General features: G+C 42.3%; 1 protein-coding gene across 2 annotated transcripts in view; it reads right to left on the reverse strand.

The window, feature by feature from the left end:
- The window catches only part of mgat4b (alpha-1,3-mannosyl-glycoprotein 4-beta-N-acetylglucosaminyltransferase B), a 72,167-nt gene continuing 47,760 nt past the window's right edge, over window positions 1-24,407 (reverse strand). Inside the window, exons 4-16 of one of the 2 annotated variants that reach the window (XR_006371613.1) lie at window positions 21,932-22,065; window positions 14,833-14,879; window positions 14,615-14,728; window positions 12,953-13,028; window positions 12,021-12,135; window positions 7,513-7,643; window positions 7,284-7,391; window positions 5,550-5,743; window positions 5,406-5,484; window positions 5,160-5,247; window positions 2,793-2,905; window positions 1,956-2,152; window positions 1-1,867 (exon numbers count right to left, since the gene is read on the reverse strand). Coding sequence is in view for 1 of the 2 variants with exons in the window: in XM_044126666.1 (XP_043982601.1) it covers window positions 2,129-2,152; window positions 2,793-2,905; window positions 5,160-5,247; window positions 5,406-5,484; window positions 5,550-5,743; window positions 7,284-7,391; window positions 7,513-7,643; window positions 12,021-12,135; window positions 12,953-13,028; window positions 14,615-14,728; window positions 14,833-14,879; window positions 21,932-22,065 (1,223 nt within the window). In the remaining variant the exon portion in view is untranslated. Of the gene's footprint in view, window positions 2,153-2,792; window positions 2,906-5,159; window positions 5,248-5,405; window positions 5,485-5,549; window positions 5,744-7,283; window positions 7,392-7,512; window positions 7,644-12,020; window positions 12,136-12,952; window positions 13,029-14,614; window positions 14,729-14,832; window positions 14,880-21,931; window positions 22,066-24,407 lie in introns of both variants that reach the window. The other variant, XM_044126666.1, reaches the window with a different exon arrangement.

The following is a 24,407-nucleotide window of genomic DNA, read 5'->3' on the forward strand; positions in this document are numbered from 1 at the left end:
TGATTTTATTTTCTCTCTTTATTACAATCCACAGATTGGATAGAAGTTTATGCTCATTTAAATAGTTTATCTAAAGGGTACAAAAGACACAAACAAGATGACAGCAATGCAATCCAGTGCATCCAAGAGGAAACAAAATAAACTCAAGTTATGCTCAGCGAGTCTGGACAGAGAGACCGGAGCTCCATCTGAGCGGAGGAAAAGTCCAGATAAATCGTTCCCTGAGGTCACTTTCCTGGTTTTGTTTACCGAAACAATCCAACGATCTGATGGGAAAAATCACCAAACTGACTGGATCTCCTTTCTTGTTTCACCAAACCAGCTTGTTTTTAGCTTTTCTGAAAAACCTGACTGAAAACTTTGTTACTCAAGAGCTCAAACTAGAAAAATGATTGTGAAAATCTTTCTCAAACCCTTTTCTGCAGCAGTGTTTGTGAAACCCGCAGTGAGTCTGGAGGGTTTGATTGTAAAAAGCTTCAAAATGAAAGCAGAACATCACAGCAGGAGGTATTGACCAGCAGACTTAACGTTTCAGCAAAATCTTTCACATGCGGATACAAGAACCAAACATGGCACAAATGTTCCCAAAAAACAAAAGCGTTAGTCTCTGAAACACTCAAGATGGCCGCTGTGGTCGTCAAGGAAAATATATTGTGGCCCTAACTTTGCCAAAATGTAATGCTGTTGGTGTCAAATCATACATAACCCATAGAAATCATAATTACTGGTAAGTTTTTGATTTTTCAAGATGGCCACTGTTGTCATGGAAATTACATTTTAGTTTTGCACAAAAATCTCCAATTAGGTGTTTGGTGTCAAATTAAAGCCTAAATACTTTCAACTATACAAATTATTTATATTTTCCTGATCTTGTGTTTCCTTTTTCTGGTGGACATTTTTCAAAATGGCCGCCATGATTTTAATGGAGAATAGATGTTTGCACTAAGTTAGCAGGAATTATTAGCGACCGCTAACCAGTTAAGCTATGTATGGTTCTCCAGCCACTAACTAAAGAAGAACCTTAGCTATGCTAACGCTAAACTGCTCAATATGTTAAAAAAATGAGTGAAGCTAATGCTAACCATAAGTGGTCCATGTCTCGCTAACAGCAAAATCCTCAGTTTCTGATTCTGCCGTTTTTTATCATTTTGAAGTTTTATGGAGACACAAAGTTCCTCCATGGAAATGAGGAACATTTTATGGCAAATATTAGTTTTTAAAAAAAAGGCAAACCTCTAGAAAAATGGCCGTCATTATAGAACACTGGACCGTAGGGGTTAGCATGCTAATGTTGATGCTTGTATCCACAGTTGAAACATTTTTGACGTCCTGCTGTGAAGGAGAACGGCTGCAGATCCGGTGTGACGTGGTGTAGAAAAACTTCTTGGCATTTTTTATCAGAAGAGAATCTGCTGTTCCTCCACATCTAATATCCAAACTAAAGGGAGTAAAATATGGTCGGGAAGAGCGACCCGTGTTTCGGGACTATTTACATCAGAAGGCACCTACAGCTGATGTGAAGGAACGACAGAACGGGAACCATCTATCCGAACTTCCTCTGCTCTGAGCCCGCAGGCTAGTCTCTCTCTGGAAGACAGCGTCTGGATGGAAAACAGTCTCTCTACAGAAAACAGAAAGTTTCCAGGCGGCGCAGTAAACAGGGGCGCTGTGGCGAGAAGGCCTCAGGTCAAACTCCAAACGCCTTCAGTAGTTTCAGCAGGACGGACGCTACATGGACGCTGTCTGCTCTGTCCTCGTTAAGGCAACTCGTTAACCGACGGAGGGAGGACCCACAGCGGCTGACACGCACTCACACGCGCCCGTGAGTGTGTGTGAAGGTGGTGTGTGACGGCAGGAAGGGGCGTGTCTGCAGACAGGAAGTGTGTCGAAGCAGCAGATCGATCATCGGAAGCGGCTCGGCGCTCCGACTTCCAGTGTTTTCACATTTATCTTACCGTATGTACACATAACTACAGAACTCTGGATGGTCCGCGTTGCCGTGGGAACCAGCAGGTGCCGCCTGTCCGATGGGTTTCAGTCTCTGAGCTGAATGGCTCAGCAGCGGCGAGGCTCGGCCACACGGGGGCGCCGCTCTGCACTCAGGTAGGTGAGCTGAGGAGGCGGAGCTTCACTCCGCTTTCTTTATGAAGATCTGGAGGAAATGGACAGACTGAGGAACAATTACAAAATAAAACAAAACCCAGCATCACCCTTCAAAATAAAGCTTCACTTAAGGTAAAATATGGGCTCTTATTTTGTAAGAATGCTGGTACTTCCTCCACTTCCCCCCAAATCAAACACGACTGATGGCTGTCAGTTGTGCTAACTCTGAGCAGCTAATTGGATTTGGTTCAGCCAGGTGAGTCCAGAGTGACTGAAACACTTTGACCATCATAAAACAAATTAAATTCAGACATAAAAATAAGTCTTGAGTTCTGTATTTATTGAAAGGATCCAAGTTTACAGGCTTTTTGAAGAAGTTTGATTTCCTTGAATAAGTTAACGTCGATGGGCAACATAAAAAAATATTTAAGTTTTTCCTTAAAATAAAAGTCAGATAATGAGATTTTACCTCCTCCGTTGTTTTCAGATCCTTTACCAGCGTTTTAACGTGATTCTATCGAGAACATTTATTTTCTAAATGTTAAATAGCAAAATTATCCGATGAATGGAAACGCAGTGAAGGTTGTTTTAACCTGCTAAACAAACACTGACTGTCAGTCCTGAAGGTCAAACCAGAAACCTGAAGGTCAAAACCAGAAACCTGAAGGTCGTCAGCATCGCCGCCTCACCTCGCTGAGGATCACCCAGACAGGTGAGTCCGTGGTCACGGTGAGGCGCATGGCCTCCAGGGGCCCGAAGGTCGGGTCGACCTCTCCCTCTGCGATCCCGTTCTGGAAGGATCCTGGTGACAGAAGCAGCAGCGTTAGCGAAGGAACTGGAGAAGAAAATCATCTGCAGCAGGTTCACCATCACAACTTCACCTGGAATCAGACAAATCATTTTACACTGAAAAACCTTTTTACTGCTAAATCACTGAATAAATGAGCTGAATATCAGAAATATTTATAGATTTTAAAATATAAATATAGATTTTAATCTGTTCTTCAACCATCAGATTGGAACACAGTGTTATTTTATGCATTTAGTTTCCTTAGAAATGTGGACGCCAACATTAGCGTTAGCTGCTTTATGTTAGTATTCAGATGCTATTTTAGCCTAGCTTAGCTTCTTATAGGCTAACTGCTTTTAGCACAACTTGAAAACATCAGCAGTCTTTTTCAGCGTCCAATCAGATCGTTTGAAGCCGCTTCCATTAGCGGCTGTGCGCTGGATTTACGGTGGTACCAGAAACCAGTGAAAGTCCAGTCTGTAGAAACTACGAACCAGAATGAATTCACTAAAGCAGCGAACGTTTCTGAATCATTAATGACGCTCGTAAAATAAAAGTCTTCAAGTCCAGATGGAGCCAAACTCCATCTTCCTGCTGAGACTGAAAGGTTGGTGCAGTGCATTGTGGGATTAATAGTTGTGGTAGTAGCCTCCTGATCAGCAGAACCAGGCCGGTTCTGAAGGATTCGTCTGCTCGGCTCAGGTTGTGCTGAATAAACCTTGAGAAGCCGATCGTCTTGGTGTTTTATCTGCGGTGAGCGGCTGAAGAGCTGCAGCTTCCAGTGCAGATTATCGAGGTTATCACAGATTACCAGGAGCTGCTCCTGTAATCCCAGCTGGATTTCTGTTCAGGACCCGTTTCAGCTGCTTTCACCTCAGTGCAGCGTAATCCCAGCCGGGATTATCGCTCCGCTGCGATGCTTTCAGGTACAGCCGTAATCCCTGCAAACGGCAACGTTTGTTCCTGTTCAGCAGATTATTCAGCCTGCAGTGGCAGGATGTCAGCTGCATGTTCTTAGAGGTCCCTGGTGACGCCGACCTGACCCGATCCGGTCCGACCCGATCCGACCTGACCCGATCCGGTCCGACCCGATCCGGTCCGACCCGATCCGGTCCGACTCGACCCGGTCCGACCCGATCCGGTCCGACCCGATTCGGTCCGACTCGACCCGGTCCGACCCGATCCGGTCCGACCCGATTCGGTCCGACTCGACCCGGTCCGACCCGATCCGGTCCGACTCGACCCGATCCGACCCGGTCCGGTCCGACTCGACCCGATCCGACCCGATCCGGTCCGACTCGACCCGGTCCGACCCGATCCGGTCCGACCCGATTCGGTCCGACTCGACCCGGTCCGACCCGATCCGGTCCGACTCGACCCGGTCCGACCCGATCCGGTCCGACTCGACCCGATCCGACCCGATCCGGTCCGACTCGACCTGGACTGACCCAGTCTGATCCGATACGACCCGACCCGATCCGATCCGATCCGACCCGGACTGACCCAGTCTGACCCGATCCGACCCGACCCGATCCGACCCGGTCCGATCCGATCCGACCCGGTCCGATCCGACCCGGACTGATCCAGTCTGATCCGACCCGACCTGACCTGGTCCGGATAGAAAACTGAAGGAAGTATTGAAACAGCTCATTAAATTATTTGAGACTTTTGATATTATTTCCAAACTCGGTCATAAAATCTTCCATTTACACTGTAAAACTGAACTCAACCTGATTAATTAGACGGAGCGTCTGCAGTTTTTAGAAAGTGCAATTTAAAAATTTTCCCTGAGAAAATGAGTGAAGTGTCTACAGATGATTTGTTGTGAAACGGCACTGCAGAAACAAACTGAGCTGAGATTTTAAAGCAGAAACTGTGACGATGCTCCTCAGCCGGCGCCTCGGAGCGTCGAGTTTAAACGCTTCTCATCTTGAGAACATAAAATATTTTCTCTGACTGATTTGTTCAAACGGCGACACTTCAACCTCCCAGGAAGTTTTGCTACTTATTTAAATGAGAAGACATTTTGGTTTTAATGAGACAAAGATAAATCTCTTACACAGAAACCTTTGCATTAGAAGAAGCTAACAGGCTAACCAGCTAACTGGCTAACCAGCTAACCGGGTTCTTCGTCCTCTCATTTTCTCTTTTGAACCAGAAACTTCCCAATCCTGAAGTCTTTTCTGTTCATTTCCTCCTCCTGTGACCAGTCTTGCGGTGCAAACTGCAGAACCGCTCTGAAGCAGAACCGGGACCTGAGGCTCACCGATCCGGATGAATCCGTCCTCGGTCCGATGGTACTTTGGCTTCTTCTCCCTCCCGTCCGTCAGCGCCTCCTTCTCAGCCTGAATATTCTGGGAAACAAAAGCAAGCAGAAATGATTTGATTTAGATCCAGGTCCATGTTTTGGTCCAAACCTCGCTTCTCTTTGGGTCTCATGCTTCTAAACTCCGAGGTTTCATCTGACATTTCAGAGGAATGAATCTGATCTGGTTTGACTTTCTGGACTCACATCGAACGGCAGAACCTCCACTGACGTGTTGAACAGTTTGTCTCCTGGATGCTCGATGTTTCCACTCCGGAAGAAGAACCTAAAAACAACAGAAAGCTTTAACTCCAGACAGGAAGTCCCTCCCCCGCGCCGCGGCGTACGGACCTCTCGATGCGGACTGGCGTGAAGAAGCGGATCCTGATGAAGTCGCCAGCCACGGGCGTGAAGGCCCAGAAGAAGTCCTCTCCGGCGTAGGCCTTCTCCAGGGTGAAGTGCTGGTAGGTCTTCAGGCTGGTGGTCACCTCCGCCTGCGGGTTGGCGTGACCCTTATGCAGCGTCTGCTTCCCAAAGTCCTTATCCTGGAGAAGAGGCAGGACGATAAAAACCATCGCATTCATTCCCCTCTGAGGAAAAACGACGCTTGAACAGGAAACTCTCCCAACTACGGATGCTACCACCAACATTAGCTTTAGCGTGTTCTCTTCTCAGCCACTGGATGACAGACATTTTTCAAGATGGCTGCCGTTTTAGAGTTTTTTTGAACCAGTTATTTCCATAAAATGTTCCCCATTTTGGGTGAACTTTATGTCACATCATGTTTTTCATTTGGTCATCACATTTACGCAGCTTTAACGTGATAAAATGCAACAGAATCAGAATCTGAGGACTTTGCTCTTAGCAAGTCTCAGACCAGGAAGGAGAAGAGAGACGGCATCTTAATGGTTAGCATTAGCTTCTGGTAATTCTTTAATGTGCCGTTCACTAAGTGTTTTCCTGTTTAGCAATAGATATGCTAACCCTAAACACTTAGTGAATTAGCAGTTAGTGAAGCTAACTTTTTGGTTAGCTGTGCCGACCACTGGTAATAGCTACTGTCATCCAATACCCAGTGTATTATAAGCCTGGCAGCCGCCATGCTTTACTAGCCCCCCGCCAGGCTAAGCTATGCTTGTTTTTGTTTTCAGGAAAATAATAATTAAAAAAGAAAAATTGCTTAATTTTTTTTTTCTTTAAGCCAGATTGAAAGCGTCTCTGTTGCTTTGAGCGTTTCACTGGCAGAGCAAATTTATTCCTAAAAGACGAGTTAATAGTTTGTGTATTTAAAGCCGGCAGAGCGGATCAACACACCGCTGGCGGCTCAGCGCTGCTTGATCCAGCAGCTAAACTGGACTCAGGCTGACCTGTATGGATATCTACATCAACCCCCTGTGAGGAATCATGTTTCTTTGGAGAGCTCTTCATCAAGGTCAGAGTTCAACCCACCGTGTTCGCTCTGGTTGTGCAGCTCTATGTGAACCACAGAAACGGAGAAACGTTCCGGAGAAGCTTTCCGCTCCAAACTCTCATGTTTTCTCTTTTGGTTTCTTTTCCAGATTATTTTCTCATAATGCCGCAGAGCTACGACTCATTAATGAATGAGTTCATCTATTAATGAACGAGGACGATCAATATCCGATCGATCGGCTCCGACCACAGCCGCCGCGTTAAAACTGTTTGGCTTCAACACAGAACCTCAGTAGAACCTCAGCAGAACCTCAGTAGAACCTCAGCAGAACCTCAGCAGAACCTCAGCAGAACCTCAGTAGAACCTCAGCAGAACCTCAGTAGAACCTCAGCAGAACCTCAGCAGAACCTCAGTAGAACCTCAGCAGAACCGTAATTTATCGTCCAGCAAACTTTGTTACTTTGTGGAATCGTTATGAATCGTTCCAGCAGTGGATCCATACGAACAAATGATTTATTTTTTCATTTATTTTTATTTTTGCTGTGAGAAAAGTAATCAACGCTCTGAACCCAGGAACTCGTCGTCCAGCAGCTCTTTCTAAGGCGTTTTAGCCTGAAAGTCGCAGCAGGAAAGGATCCTGATTCCAGGTTTCTGTGCGCAGGGACAGACAGTACCTTCAGCTTCTGGATCTTCCCGGCCAGAGACGAGTGAGTGCCGACGTGCTGGAAGAGCGACGGCTTGAATCGGATCCTCAGGTTGGCTTTCTGCCGGTCGCAGTGTTTCTGACGGAGACAACAGGCAACATGGCTGATCCCGGCACAAACGTCTTCGGAGTTTCTATTCATTTTTGGAAAATTATCAATTCAAGAAGAAAAGGACAGGAAGCTGCAGCTTTGGACTCACTGCGTCCTTTTCCGGGTTGCACACTTTGACCCACATGATGTGGTCGAGCAGCCAGTCGATGGGTTTGTCCTTATAGAACATCAGCATGAACTCCACGATGAGCGACAGATCCAGAGACTTGAACATTTTACCTGCATGGAGACAGAAACACCTGGACTGAGAGACAATCAGCTGCCACTAAAAACAACAGTTACTTTACACATCTGTAGCAGAAATGTAATGTTTCTGCATAGTTAGCATCATAAGACCGATAACTGGTCTCATGTTACACGTCCTGTTTCCCTCGAATTATTAATACGAGTTACATTTATTATTCCTTTGGGACTAATAAAGTATTTTTGAACTGAATTGAAGCTTCGGATGTAGAGATGACAGCTTTCAACAGGAAACATTAGCGATGATGTTAGCATCCTAAGGCTATGTTAGTATGTCTGAATATGATATGATTAACTTTGGACATTAATGCCAGGCTGTTGAAGGTTTACTAAAGCTAACAGCCTCATTGTAGTTGATTTGGAATCAATATGAAATATTGATAATGTTAGCTTGATTTCTGGGTTTAGGCCGCAGACCATTTTACTCTTCATAACAAAACAAGACAAAAACAATTGGCTGTAGTTATTAGCATGTTAGCATTAGCTCAAGCTACAGCACATCGTGCATTACTTTACACCAACGTGGTCTCTATTTTGTTTCTATAAAGGGACAAATTTTTACCTTTTGGAGGATAAAACTCAAAATATCAATTATTATTTGTGAATTTTAGCATGTTAAGCTAACATTAGCTCAGGATGCTAATGTCACTAAATCTGAAAATCACAATATTTAACCACAGATAAGGGAAATAGATTCAACGGAGGCCCTAAAGGGACACTGAGTGAAAAAATAATAAACTTTCTCATGAGGTCCAGAAATTCTGTTGGGCATGAAAAAGTTTATTTTTAATAGTTTTTTTTCCTTTTAGGGGCTGAGTAGGAATCAGGGTGATTTGGTTGCTGATTTATTGATGGTCATATTTTTAAAGCAGCCAGTTAAAAGCAGCTGTATGGAAGCCAGGCTGGCAGAAACTCCTGGACGGATCCGACGGCCGGAACCTGAAAACGCTTCCTGAATCGAATCAACGCGTTGGATGTTTTTAGAGCCTCTGACTGGGAGGGCGCAGCGTTTCCTGCAGCAGGACTCATTCTGCCTGCTCAGAGCCGCTCTGAACACAAAAGGTCAGAGCGTCAGCGGCTCCGCCCCAGACCGGGCCGGCTCCGGGCCTCGTCTGGCCCTGCCTGATCCGGGCGGACGTGTCGGCCTCCGGAGGGCTGCAGGAGCGCCGATGAGATGAAACCGCAGCTAAACTTAGCAAACATGAGCAGCTGAACGGGAGGAAGAGGCCCTGAGGCTTCCTCTCCGTTTGATTTGATTCAGAGAGTCAGCCGGACCCTGAAGAGATTATTAAAGCCGCCGCAGCGCGCAGGCGGCTCAGGGTCAGGCGGCAAAATCACGAGGCCAGGGCTGCGGACCGCAAGGAGCACAAGAAGAACATGAAGGAACGGAACGAAACAAAAAAACAGAAAGAAACAAAAAAACAGAAAGAAACAGAAAAAACAAGGCTGTGCTGCTCAGGGACTAAGGAACAAAAACCCAACGAGCCTGAGAACCCATCAGGATCAGAACCTGGAACAGAACCAGGTTCTCACCCTGGTTCTGATCCAGGTTCCCTGGTGCTCCAGTTCAGCGCTGCGCCCCCTGCTGGGCGGCTTCCTGCCACCCAACCAGCTTTAAGCAAACCAGTAAACATGAAGATAAAAGATTCAATTAGACAGTAAAACATATTGCTAGTTTATAATAATGATGTTTCTTTTATTTACTGATATTTGTACATTGTGGAGTTGTTGCTCCAGTTTCTTCCAGCAGGGGGCGCTGCAGCCTCCCACTTCTGCTGATGACAGTTTTTCACCAGGAAAACAATAATATACTTTGAAGCTTCTCTGCTCTGTCGACATTAAAACACATTTTCTACACATTTCATATAATAACAGAGGTATTAAATTATTATTTTATTTTAAGGCAAGATAGTGAGATTCTTTACTCATTACGTATTTTAAGAAAGAAAATCTAAACATTCAATCAAACTTCTTGATTAAAATAAGATGACCAAAGTGATGCACAGCAGGTGGAAAACAGTCATTATAACAAAAGAAATTTAAAGAAATAAAGTTAGAAATGAACACAAAAATAGAAAACAGAATACACACTGAAATGAAAGGCCAGGAAATACAAACGAGAATTTAAAGGAGGTTTTAAAACAGTAATTATCCATCCAACTATCATGCATATTTTTAAAGCATCATAAAAATAGTAATCAAAAGAAAAAGTGAATTATTCATGTTTCCATCTGCAGGTTTGGAGCGAAGAGTCGGGTTGTAACACGATGTAACACCGAAACTTTAAGGTGCAACTCTGACTTTATCTTGACCAAGAGCTCATGCAAATATTCCAAAAAGCATTTCCAGAAGACTTAAGATATTTGTTATTTTCTTTAAGAATATTTAAAAAATGTTATGACATACAAATTTCACAAGCCGATGTTTTATTCTCAATAAACCAAGAATATTGGTTTGATAGTAACTGTCAACACAAATTTAAAAATAATATGTTGAAGTGCAGCGGAATTTGGAGTTTGGGTTCAGTTAAAACAAAAAGGCGACCCGCACATGAACTCTGGCAGATCAGGAGAGCAGATGTTGAAATCAGCTGATCAACCACCGCTGCGCTCAGACGATCAGTTATTAATAACCGCAAAATAAACACCAGGTGTGAAAACACAAACACGCTGCATGTTTTTTCAGCGGGAATCGTTTGCGTGTTTGTTGGTGTGGAATCCAGATAGGTAATGTGGCGCTGTTGTCAGTTGCTATGGCAACGAGTCTACGTGTAGCGTAGCTGACACACAGAGAAAAAAGTGGTTTTGAGTTTCCTTTAACGGTTTTATTGTTCCTATTCTGATGCGCATAGCACCGAAGTAACATCTACATCTCCAGGTTTCATTTTGTTAACGGACCGTTCTACCGCGGCTACGGACGGCAAGTAAACGCATCGGCTTTTCTCATCAGCACATTCGCAAAATTTCCGCTCGTAAACAATAACATGGTATCAGCAGATGAATGCTGTACAGCTATAAGTTTTACTACTTTTCCTAAAACTGAAGTAGAATCTTATTTTTGCTCATGTTCACTCTGCCGTCTGCGTTGCAGTTGGTGATTTTATTTAACTTACGTTAGTAACTGCGGTGTTCAGAAGCTCAGCTCCGAGGTTAAAGGTCAGTCAGGTCTGCTGCATGTCTGCGCCACCCATTGCGTTGCTGGTGGTACTGCTTCCTGCTGAGGTGTGACGGTAATACCTGCAGTTACATCGCTTCGTGTCGCACCAAAAACCGACACGGGGATCTGCTCCCCTGCGCAGGAATCCGCTGCTAATGACCGGTAGATGCTCCGCTCGGCTTGGTTTCATCACAGTCACCAGGTCTTATTTATATATTTTTTCCTGCATACTTTACAAAGAGCTTCTCTTCTTCTCTGTCACCTGGTCATCGAACCAAAATCGTGAAAACTTATATTTTCTCATGGTGAGGCGCAAAACTAGTCAACACGTTAAGCGCTTGTAACACTACGCATGCGCACAGCAGATGTGACAGCGGAACCAATTGAGTCTACCAACGTCAGCTCTGGTCCTGGAAGTAGATATAATTTTTAATATTTTACATATTTTATAATATATTTTAAGTTCGTTTATAGTTAAACGAACTTAAAACAAAAAGTTAGCATCAATGAAAAATTCTAAATATATTGAAGTGGTCATGAAAAATTTACAACAAAGTCAAATTCTATTTGTTACCTTTTACTGGCCTTAATTTGAGCTAATTTTAATTACTACAGTGCGGAAACCCTGCAGCAGTGGTAGCTAGTAGCAGCTAATAGCAGGGGTAGCTAATATTAGTGGTAGCTTGTAGCAGCATTAGCTAATATCAGTGGTAGCTAGTAGCAGTGGTAGCTATCACTTATTAATAATGACAAATTAGGGGCGCTATGACAGACTGTCCAGGGTGAGCCCGCCTCTCGCCCGGAACGTAGCTGGAGAGGAACCAGCAACCCTCCCGTCAAAGGGACAATGGTGAACAGAAAATGGATGGATGGATGGAAATTAGGGGCGTGCTGTGGTGGCGCAGGGGGTTAGCACCCCCCTCACGCTTGGAGGCCCTAGTCCTCGACGCGGACGTCGCGGGTTCGACTCCCGGTCCCGACGACCCTCGCCGCATGTCTTCCCCCCCTCTCCTCACCCTCTCTCCGAAAAGAATACGAGCCACTAGCGCCACAAAAACTCGTAGGAGAAAAAAATAATGACAAATTAAACATCACGCCTGTGGCATTAGCCTGAATGCTCTGCTAGCAGCCTGTGTAAAGCCGGCGTGTTTTAGGCGGTAACATTCGTAACCAAACCCGAAGCGGCGGTGAACTCACCGATGAATCCGAGCTGGGAGAACTCCAGGATCATCCACTCCTCCGACGGCTGCTGCAGCGCAAAGTTCTTCATGGTGGTGAAGTAGTTCGGACGCGCCACGATGTCATCCTCCAACTAAAAATAGAGACGGACCACAGGAGTTTGAAAACCTGCTCAGAGTGAGACCTCCCGTTTAACAGAACCAGTCTGGCAGCATGAAGCAGGACTCTAAAAGAGATCCATCATTCTAGAAAGGGCTTCAAGGAGCCTCAGTGAGGGTCCTGGGCTGGCCTAGTCAAAGTCTGGAGCGTAATGCTGGAAAACCCTCCGATGTGTCTGAAATAAATCACCAGAGAAGGTCAAAGTTCATCCACAGGGAGGTCAAACACTTGATGAGGGAAACTGCCAGCAGGGAACACTTTGGATTTCTGATTCGGGCTTTTATTTTGAAGAGTCCCATTCGTTAGTGCCAGTAATTATTTCCCAATAATTAACTCCATCACTGATACAATCAATAATCATCAATAACTGACTGGATTCATGACCTTTATTTTGAAGGTCTGGGCCATTCTGATCTAGATCAATAATTAAATCAATAAAATAAATATTGGAGTTTATCTAAAACACAGTCAGCTGATTTTCACAGCCTGAGTGGCTCCAGCCGCCTCTGAATGGAAACTTTTACTTTCTTTGTTTCATATTAATGTCATTTTGATCTGAAACATGAAAGTTAAAATTAATAAATCATCATAACTTAAAACCACATCAATAATTTCCATTTTCAGAATTTATCATGTTTTTTAATCAATTTTATGGATGACAAATGTCTTTGGTCTCAACAAAACCTTTTTATTTATTTGTTGTTTTTCTTTTCTTTCGATTTCATTACAATTTGAAGTTTATTGATTGTTCAGTTTGTTATTGAGAGAAACGATTCATTATCAGAGTTTACCTGAACGTAGTACGTTCCTTTGGTCTGAGCGTACATCATCAGGAAGCAGTAGTCCAGGTTCTGCTTCGTCCTCCACCTGAGGAGGAGGAGGAGGAGGAGGAGGAAGAGGAGGAGGAAGAGGAGGAGGAGGAAGAGGAGGAGGAGGAGGAAGAGGAAGAGGAGGAGGAAGAGGAAGAGGAGGAGGAAGAGGAAGAGGAGGAGGAAGAGGAAGAGGAAGAGGAAGAGGAGGAGGAAGAAGAGTTTCTGTGCTTTGTGCATGAATTTTAAATGTTGTACTTGGTTTCAATAAGTCTGACTATAAATATTGGCTCTGAAATAAAAATGTAATCCATAATTTTTTTACTTTAACACATCATGTCAGATCAGTGAATTATACCAGATATTTATGTTTCCCTTTACTTCATTTAGAGCAGCAGAGGTTTTGGATATTTTAATTTTTCAAACACCAGCTGATCCTCCAGAAGGTTCAGTGCTGAACTCATGTTTTCTGAACTCTGACCTTTGAACCCCAGAGGCAGAAAAGCAACAGCTAAACTCAAAGGATGAAACCAGAAACTTTCAGCTGCAGGAAACCCAAAACAGACTCTTCAGAGTCGACGTTTCATGTGATCCAGCAGAACCAGTCAGATCACCGCTGCGTCCTGTGAAGGTTTAGAGCCGCCGTCGGTTCACTGAGGCCTGAACCCGATCTGGAGACGCTTTTATTGGGAAGCAGTAAAGTTAACAGGAGCGGCTCTTCATCTCAGAGTCAGCAGCTTCTGCAGCGAGGCGCCGCGGCGCTACGGAGGCTCAGCATGTGAAAGCAGCCGGGGGGTCCGACCCGAGGTTCTTCACATGAGGGGGAACCGGGTCCGACTCACTGCCAGGAGGTTCTGACAGAAAAGATCTCAGGAAACCAGACTAAACAAATTTCTCTTTTGTACTGGACAACTTAATTTAATTTTACATAGTTTGTTAATCCTAGTTTATGACTGTTCTGAATATTGCGACATTCTAACGAGGTGATTTGTCCAGTTTTGGTCGTTAGCAGCTGCAGTGCTAACGACCAAAATAAATAAAAAACAAGGCAGAAGACAGGTGAAGAACAAATCAAAACCACTCGTATTTTTCTCTTTTATCGCTCTCTGTCGGTTTTACTCCACATACAAACCCGTTGCCGTGGCAACCGGCTGAAACAAAGAAGAAACTACAAAAAACACAGACATTTCCCAGAAAAAGAACAGAACATTTGGTCCGTTGCAGTTTTATATTGACAGGCTAGATGTTTGCTTGTTGATTATTAATAAGTGGTCGCTGTGAGATCTGCAGTCAAACATAGCAGCTATGATTTTTAAGAGAAAAAACTTTCTAAGTCACTTTTCATCGTGTTATTGATATGTTTATAAATATCACTGTTTCAAACTAAACTTTCAGTTTGGTTGATTTAAACTCCTGCTTTACTGATGACCGGTCAGAATAACGCAACTGAACAGAAACACCGAATTCTGCAGCTCATCTACAGGTTGAGCTTTTCAAAGTCAAGCTAGCATAGCACACTGAGTTGCTATCCTTTTAAATTACACCTGTGTTGTCTGGCTGTCAGTAACATGTATGCATGGTGCCTGTGTCCTGGTGCCGGTCCGGGCCGGTGTTCGGGTTCTGGTGAAATGTTCTGGTACTGACCGGACCCGCTCCTTTGGGTCGCCAAAGGATTCTCTGAGTTTGGAGAAGTCTGGGTAGAAGTGGAGCGACGGAGAGACGACCTCCAGGAGGCCAGACTGGATCTCAGTCGGGAAACTAGGAGGAGAGACACAAACAGAACCGGAACCGGTCGGTGAAGGAACAGGACGTTCTGGGTCCGTTACCGCGGCAATAGCCCCCAGAAACGGGGCAGTACTCACAGGCGCTTCAGGCTCTCGGCTACACCGCTGGCGTACTGCTGGTCGGCCTGAGGGACACAGAGAGACAAAGGTCAAAGGTCAGAGGAGTCAATGGTCACAGCATAGAACACCTGACCTCTCAGCACCAATCTGACTCTCATCGTCATGGCAACAAGGACTGAACCTTTAGGTCGCTGCAGACACAACTTAGTGTATGAATGGGAATCAGACCATCAGAACCAGAATGATTCTGAGCCATTTGTCTTTGGTTCTGACCCGTTTCCCTCTGGTTTTTCTGCCTTTAGTTTTGATCGTCTTTGTGATTTCATCTCTGAAGATTTTCTGTTGTAAAATCTTGAGCTCTCCGGCTAACGCTAACAGCTGGTTTTACCTCTGCAGTTTGCCTCCATTTGCTTCATTTGCATGCGTTTTTCTTCCGGCTCGTTATTTTCAGTTTCACCAGTTTTGGTTTCTTCTTCCGTTTATTTCCATTTCAGATTTTGTTGATTTTTTTCCAGCGTCTCACTTATTTTTGTGTCTGATTTTGTTGTAAATTTCTGTCCTGTTTTTCAAATGAAGTCCTACGGTTTACCATCTCTGTAAGAACTCCTGGTGTGGCTGTTTTACTTTCTGACAGCTATGGCTTGTAACCGTGGCAACAAGGTATTATTTTTACAACTGGCATCTCTTAATATCTGAACTTTGACCCCAAATCGCAGAATATTTAAAAATTAGACTTCATGAATGTAGAAAGAGAGAAAGGATCTTATCCTCTACTTCAACATCTTTCTAATCATAAAGACTGATGGAAAAGCAAAAGCAAAGGAGGTGGATTAGCAGAGCTAGCTAACAGGTGGACATGTTACAGACAACAGAGAATATCCTCTCTGTTGTCTGAATAATGAACTGTTAGCATGTTAGCTTCAAGCTGTCATACAGCAACAGTCTTTAGTCAGAGGCCTCTTCAGAGTCACAGTTGCACTGACTGCTACTGGAGATTTTCCTTTCCACAGCATCGTCATCCACAGTAACTCCTTTAAGAGACTTGGATGATCTTAGATGTGACATTTAATTTAATCTTGGGATAACGTGTTTTTGAATTTCTCGTGTTCTGTATTTTTTCTAATCTTTTTTCCCATATTTTGGTCATTTTACTGTCACTCCTCTTCTGATCTAAACTAATCTGTTCATGTCAGGCTGACTGTTCCTCGCTGCTTCATGTGAATTCATTCTGGTTTTTCCGCCTTATCTCCTGCATCGATTTGTCATCTCGCTGCATCTCTTGGTGGTGAGATTATGTCTGGTTCTGATTGTGTCGCGTTGTGATGGTCGGACTCTCTGCAGCTGTTTTGGTCCTGCACACATGTGGTGAACTGAGATCATCTTGTTTCCCAGCCTGAAAACACATCAACCCCCTGATTCACACCCAAACACCCACATCCTGATCCGTCAGTGATGTCACAGCTCAGCCTCCCATCCCGGCCAATCACAGCTCAGGCTGAGCTCTTTTGTTTAATGGCAAAGGTCGTGTTGCAGTCTCATGCGAGTTTCCACAGCGGAGCCGGGTTGCGGTTTGGTTCGGCGTCCTGGAGGTGCCAGCCGGGTGGAGCTTAGCTCACCATGTTAACGAGGAACAGACGGAGTCAGAAATCATCAAACTGTTCAACTTCTGCTCTGAAAACGCTTCTCGGCTTTTGGTGAAAACATTCCCTCGTTCGAGCAGAAAACTGATCTCCATCAGGCATTTTCCAGGGTGGAACGATTTCTGGGGCAACAATGAGAAAGTGATGGGGGGGTTAAGGAGGCTTTCAGACGTCCATGAAATGGGAGCTCCAGAAAATAAAAACAACATTAAGACAGAAATTAAAACCATGCAAACATAGGCAGACTGCAGAGGAAACAGCATGTCTAATATTAACCCACTGACGTCAGCTCATTACTAAAGAAACAAGGCAAAACCAAAGAACTATAAAACAAAAAGCTAATTAGGAAAGTAATCTTTTTCTCTATACAGGAAAAAGATCTGCCAATGCAATGAGTACTGGGGTCAGTTTTCAACACTTACTGACTTGAATAAACCTCCTATATTTTGCTGAAAAGTTACTAATAGGTTCATTTTGTTTCATGTCAGGTGTTGAGATATTTTCACAAGAAACTAAACAAAAACACTGGAGAGGATTTTGTGTTTAGCAGTTACCAGCTTCTGAACATATGTAATTAAAATGTTTAATAGATCAAATTCTTATAAAACCAGACAGGAAAACCCCAGAAAAAACATTTCTCTTTAAAAATTTATTTCATTGTGTAAAAATCAATCTTCTGCAGTATTTTTTAAAGGACAGGGAATGTTGAGGTTGGCCTAAAATCAGAAAAATCAATAAAAACAAGACCTGTAGGTTCTGTGATATAAATATTAATAAATAAAAGCAAAACAACTCCTGTCTTTGTTTACATAAACATAAATACATTCATAGAAATACATGGTAATAAAATTCAACACGTTATATAATAAAATTAATATAAATTCATTATGAAATAAATTGATAATGAATAATAGTTAATATTCAGTATTTCAGTTGTTTTAATGAAATAAAACAGGATTTGGGTTGAACTCATTGTTCAGACGTTGTGAACCATAAACATGAGTCTGAGCGAAACCAGAACCAGCAGTGATTAAATGTTAGAATTGGTCCTGAACCTCTTTCTGCAGCCCTAAGATCCCTCTCTTCTTTCCATGGAATTATTCGCTCTGGTGTTGAACTTAAACTGTCCTTGTATGCAGACGACCTTCTCTTATATGTTTCGGATCCCTTACACAGTCTTCCTCCAATTTTGGATTTTCTTGAAAACTTTGGATCTTTCTCTGGCTACAAAATAAATTTGCTTAAAAGTGAATGCTACCCAGTAAATTCATTGGCTTTGGAACTTGGGCAATCTGACATTCCTTTTAGACTCAGCCCTTCAGGGTTTAGGTACTTGGGAATTAATATTACTCGTACTCTGCCCTCAATGTTTTCTCAGAATTTTGCTCCCCTAGTCTCTCAAATTGCATCAGATTTTCGGAGATGGATCTCTCTCCCTCTTTCACTAATTGGCAGAATTAATGTTATTAAAATGAATGTTCTACCTAGATTTCTTTTTTTACTTCAATGTATCCCTTTATTCTTGTCTAAACAGTTCTTCAAGTCCCTGGATCAGATGGTTTCTTCATCTTTATGGAACAATAAGGCCCCCAGATTGAGGCTTTCTCTATTGCAACAGTTCACCACAAGTGGTGGTCTTTCCTTACCCAATTTTGCAATGTATTACTGGTCGTCACATATTCATAAATTGATTTATTGGATAAATTCACCCAATCTGTTCTGGTGTAAACTTGAAATTCAATCGATATCTACATGTTTTTCACCTGCCTCAGTTATTCATCACTACCAATTAAACTTCCCTCTGTTATTACAAATCCTATAGTGCTCTCTACCCTTAAGATCTGGTCACAATTTAGGTCCCATTTTAAATTTATGTCTCCCTCTAATAAAATGCTGTTATTAAAAAATCCTATATTTTCTCCTGCAACCACTGATGTTGGCTACAGAGTTTGGCATGAGAGGCATCTGTACAATGAGAGATCTCTACAAAGATGGTCTATTTCTTAGTTTTACGGAGTTGTCCTCAAAATTTATCCTACCTACTTCTCATCTGTTTCTCTATTTCCAAATTAGACATTGTGTTTCTTCGTTGTTCCCAAATTTTCCAACTCTTCCTGTTGACCCACTATGGGTCGACCTACTAGTTTTGAAACCCAATCTGAAATCACCATTTCTAATATATATGGAAAGCTTATGGGAATTGATCCCGACTCATCGGGTAAATCCAGAACTCTTTGGGAACGTGAATTGGGTGTTGAACTGTCTGATTCATGGTGGGATAAAGTTATTCTCAGTATACGCCAAAGCACTCCATGTGCCAGGTTACAGCTTGTACAGTTTAAAGTGATAAACAGAGTCCACTTCTCAAAATCCCGTCTTTCTAAAGTTTTTCCTTCGATTTTGGACCAGTGTGACCGGTGCCGGACCTCTCCCTGCAACTTAAGTCATATGTTTTTCTTTTGCCCAAGTTTACAAAAATTTTGGGACTATGTCTTTTCCACACTCTCAGGGGTTTTTGGAATCCAGATCCGAAGAGATCCACTAATTGCCATTTTTGGAGTTCCAGGGACCTCAATTAATCTGTCGGCCTGCAGGGGGAGCTCTTGGCTTTCTGTTCTCTGCTTGCCAGACGCTGCATTTTACTCTGCTGGAAATCTCCTATACCTCCATCTACTTCTCAATGGCTTAATACTGTTAGATCAGGCTTAAGGATAGAAAAGATTCTATTAACAGTAAAAGGTAATTCAGCAAAATTTACTCACAAGTGGGCACCTCTTATGACATTCATAAAATCTCTGCCTTTATAATGCATAGATTGATGTGACTAACCCATCATGTCATGTGACTTAAATTTACAGAATAATTGAGTGAAATGTTGTTGCCTTCTAGCTTCTCAATGCCGTCCAGCCCCCCCTCCAAACTACCCCTATTTTATTTTTTTTTATTAATTAATTTATTTTTTGGTTGTTAATGTATTCTTTTTTATGCAATTATATTTATTTGGTCTCGTTTTTGTTATGTCAATACGGGGATTTATGTTCGCTACGGGGAAAGGGAAGGGAAGGGGGAAAGAAAAGGGGAGAACAAAGAGGGAAGGAAATAAAACTGTGTGTAAAAAAGAAAACAAAACATCGGAGAAGTCATGTAAGCTTTGTAAAATGTATGTAATATCAATGTATGTATGATCTCCTGATAAATAAATGATACACACAAAAAAAAAATTTTAGAATTGGTCCAAATAACCACTGAAAACTGAACATGAGACTGAAATAAATAAATTTCACTTCAGTTTATTTGTAGAGAGATGAGAAGGAAGCGATGTGAAATCCCTGAAACCTTCTGTCTTCCTAGATCTGAGGAAACTCTCAACTCAGTTTCTACAGTGGATCAGAACAGGTCCTGACCCAGAAACATCTGGATGAATGAGGGGAACATCAGGCAGATCCAGAAGAAGCAGCAGGTTCTCTACTAAAACTAAAGGCTCAGAACGATGAAACAGAATCACAACATGGCTGCTTCCTCCGCCTGCAGCAGCTGGAAGCTGCATGAAGCAGTCAGTGACATTATCACTGTGTGTATGTGTGTGTGGTTGTGTGTAATTGACTATCAGGATGAAAGTCTATTGATGCATGTGTTTCTTCACATTATTTGTAAAGGCCACTGGTTTAGCTAATGAGCGCGCACACGCGCACACACACACACACACACACACACATTCTTGTATTTTTCAATTTCTGAGGACCACCAATAAACCCACCTTTTTAAGGCCACTCTTTGTAAACCTGGTCATAGTCTTAAATAGGGTAGAAATACAATAACAAACAGACACACATTGTGGTGTTTCTCTTTGTCACATTAAAATCCATTTATCTCCTGGAGGCTCTCAGCGGCATTATCACCATTTTCAGCATTTCTGAGACAGATTGTGGTATTTTAATCTGAAAGCACAAGTGGAGGTAACCAGAAAGTGCATGTAAATAACTTCCTGCTGCTCAGATCTTCTTTCTGAAGCTTTCTCCCTGACAGATCAGCCATGAATAATAAACTCTGCAGCTTTACTTTTCAGTAATCAGACGTAGATTCAGCAGCTTTTAGGGTTTTCTCCATATTTTCTCCTTAGGCATGAAGCTTTAGCATACAGAAGCTAAAGCTTTAGCATACAGAAGCTAAAGCTTCATGCCAGGCCTCACATTTGATCAGAAGTGAAAATATCTCCATCAATCTGACAACAAGATCGAAGCTACAGCAGATCTGCTGCTGGCTCTACGCCAGGTGTCCAAATTTATTGACATGTGGGCCAAAATCAGAGTCAGAAGTTCTCACAGGCCAAAAGAATTAAAAATAAAACATAAATCAAGCAAATAAAGTTGCCCAATTTTATAGAAAAGGGATGCGATCAATCCAAGACTTGAAAATGATTTTGCACATATGCTAAATTAAAAGAAAGAACAATAGTTTTTTCAGATTCACTTGGACTTGAATAAATAAATTTATTCTCAGTTATGAAAACAAGATTATGGTTGGTTCTTTCTAAACATTTGAACAGATTTAAAGAAGCTAGTTTGGGTGCAGCAATGTCTCAGCATAAACATGGTTCTACTTATTTTAAAAGGTTGGTCATAAATACATGAATACACTGCAAAAACATAAAATCTTGCCAAGTATTTTAGGTATAGTTTCTAATGCAAATATATTAGTACATTTGAAATAAGACAAAGCTAACTTAAAAGTAACTTTTTTAGCACAATATCTGTTTTAAGATTCAGGATTCAAAATTACTTTCTCGATCCCTACAGGAAGATTATTGTCCAAACAGCACACAAGAAATAAAAATGTAAACATAATACAAAACACAATGAAAGCAAATACTGGAAGTATCAAATGTGCACTATAAGAGGAAGAGTTAATAATTCTTGAATATTGATAAATGCGATGGAGTGGTGACCTGTCCAGGTGACCCCGCTTTTCACCCCCTGACAGCTGGAGGCACAAGCATTAACCTGACCCTGATGAGACCAGACTGGAAGAAAATGGATGGATGAGAAAAGCTCTGGTTCCACTTATAACAAGACATTTTTCTCATGCTATTAAAGCAAAAATCTTAGAACATTTTTATCAATATTAACGACTTATTGTTTTAGGTAGCTGTCTAGTTTCAAGAGATATTTGCTTTTGAAACTAGACATAAATACTTAGTAAGATTTTGTGTTTTGCAGTGTCAGAGTGCATCTTTACTCCCTCCACACATGTTTTGCGTGGCTATCTTTGTGGAGACTTTCCATAGACTTTCCTCCATTTCTACAGCCTAACCCTTATCCTAACCCTAACCAAAACTCAATTCACACCTTAGTCCTAAATCTGACCCCTGACCCAAACACAGGCTTCTGTGCCACAAGGGACAGTGGGTCCCCACAACATAGTATGTGTCAGGAAAATGGTCCCTACAAGGTATTACAAACGCACGCACACACACAGACCTCTGCAATGAGGACGACGATGACGCAGTCGTCCTTCTCTGCCGGGCTGAGCTCCGACATCAGAGAGCTGAGCGTGTCTGTCAGGTAGGAGTGGACCTCCCTCTTCACGCTGGGGACGCCCATCACTATGGAGACTGGAGACACAGGAACAGAGTGGTCTGAACTGGTCTGAGCTGGACCAGTATTAATAAAGATATATACTACTTCGCTCATTTGAATGAAACAATATTCCTAACAGGGTTGGATCATAAATCCATTTTACTAAATAAGAGAATTTTTGGTTTTTGAAATTGTAATTTTTTCCCACCATTATGTGTCATTTGTAACTGGTTTCTTAGAAAAGAAAGCAAGAAAAAAATATTTAAATTGAAAATTTGATCTGGTATGACAACATCAGATATTTTGTTTTTAAAGCATGTGGTGCAGCCCTAATTCCTAGTTTCTATTTTAAGATATTCATGAGAGTGAGCAGTACCTCTGTCCAAGAGAACATAAAAAAGTTAAGTAATTAAATTAAAAATCTGCAGAATGTGTCATGAATTGGTGTGGTAGGCGGTGAGGGAAACACATCAGACCCAAGGTAGAAATGAAATGATGAGTTTAATCCAAACACAGCGTCCAAAAACCAGGCAGTAGTGATGTTACGTGATGAGCCGAGGCTTCGAGGCGTGTGTCGAGTAATGGAGGGGGCGTTTCTGTAAAGCGCGTATCGAGGCTTGCTTCATTTAGGGGAGGAGCCGAAAACGATGACGTCCGAAGCCTCGCTGCCCGGCTGTACCACGTGACTGCTTCGGGAAGTGGCTCAGATTTTGGCGCAGGGTTTAGAAACCACACAGGCTTCATTCAAAATGTGGGTTGTTGTAGGCCAGTTGCGGTCAGTTGAGAGAGTGGATAGAGTCTTGATAGTTTGGATAGCAGAGTTTGGATAGTGGTTATTTAGTTTGAGACAGTTAGGGACAATATATATATATATATATATGTAGAGAGAGAGATAGAGAGAAAGAGAGAGAGAGGGAGACACAGAGAAAGGAAAAAAGAGAAAATCCTATCCTGTCCCACAGCTATCCTATTTTTAATTTTAATTCTAATATTAAGGATACGTGAGTTTTCACCACCTGATTTAACTCGAGTTACCTTGAACTCCAATACCATCATCACACACATCATAAGCAGATTTGCTCTGGAATAAGCAAGGTATTGATCTAAATGAATTTTTTTCCCCTTCCCCTTTTATTTATTTATTTATTTTTCTGGGATTAATATTTAATGTTTTTAGACTTTATTATTTCAGGACTTATAATTGGGTTATTTATTTAATTTGAACTTTTTACTAATAATCTCACTATTACAAATAGGATTGGTTAGTTAGTTTTAAAGTTCTTAATTTTTATATTAGGATTTTTAAGATAGCTGTGGGACAGGATAGGATTTTCTCTTTTTTCCTTTCTCTGTGTCTCCCTCTCTCTTTCTCTTTCTCTCTGCATATATATATATTTTTTTCTCTCTATCTCTTTGTCTCATTTTTCTTCACCTTTTGTGAAGTCATTCCCAAGAGCCATAATAGACAAAAATTCAATTCATCACGTGTTAAGATACAGCTGGCTGCGATTATACACCTGGCCAGTAGGTGGTTTCGTGTGCACATGAAGCTTCAAGAAATTAACCCTTTCTCGAACCAGTTGGCTCAAGTGGTTCAATGCCTCATGAGGCTTCATCTCACCATCACTACCAGGCAGCTCTGCTGAGCAGAATCCACAGCTCAACACAGGTAGAAACTGGCTACACAAATGGACATGAATACAATAGCTCACACATGCAACAAGGACCCAACAAAGACACAGAAACACAGGTGACATTAAATACACAGGAGGTAATCAGGGAACAAGACACACCTGGGAACAATCAAGGGGAAGACAGGAGAACATGGAGACTCAGAGACACAGGAACTCAAATAAACAGAGAAAAACTCAGATTCTCAGAGAATGTGCCAATTTTTATCTGACTAATTGATTGTCAGAAAAATCGATTCCTAAAATAGTTGTCAGTTGCAGCCCTACATTAAAGCCCAAACTCGGGGAAAGGGCTACCGGGGAGATAATATTGGTGTAACAAAACTATGAACACATCAGATTGAACCATAAGGCTCTCATAATCCACAGTGTCCTCAGAACCATGAATTTTTCCAGCTGTCCTCAGGAACACTGGTAGACAAGAACATCAGAACCATGAAACATGGGTTCTGTTCTGTTTAGATGGACCTTCATTTAACTCAATATGCATCTGGAGAAACACCGAGTGCCCTCTTTTTAGTGTTTAATGGTTTTATGCAAAAATCTGATTTATCTGACTCCGTCTTTGACACACACACACACACACACACACACACACACACACACACACGCACACACACACACATATGCCCACACACACAGAGATAAGCATTTACAGTGATCTTCCTCAGTATCTCTTCCTGGTT

This window comes from Gambusia affinis, linkage group LG09 (genome assembly GCF_019740435.1).
Source record: "Gambusia affinis linkage group LG09, SWU_Gaff_1.0, whole genome shotgun sequence".
NCBI classification, from domain to species: Eukaryota; Metazoa; Chordata; class Actinopteri; order Cyprinodontiformes; family Poeciliidae; genus Gambusia; species Gambusia affinis.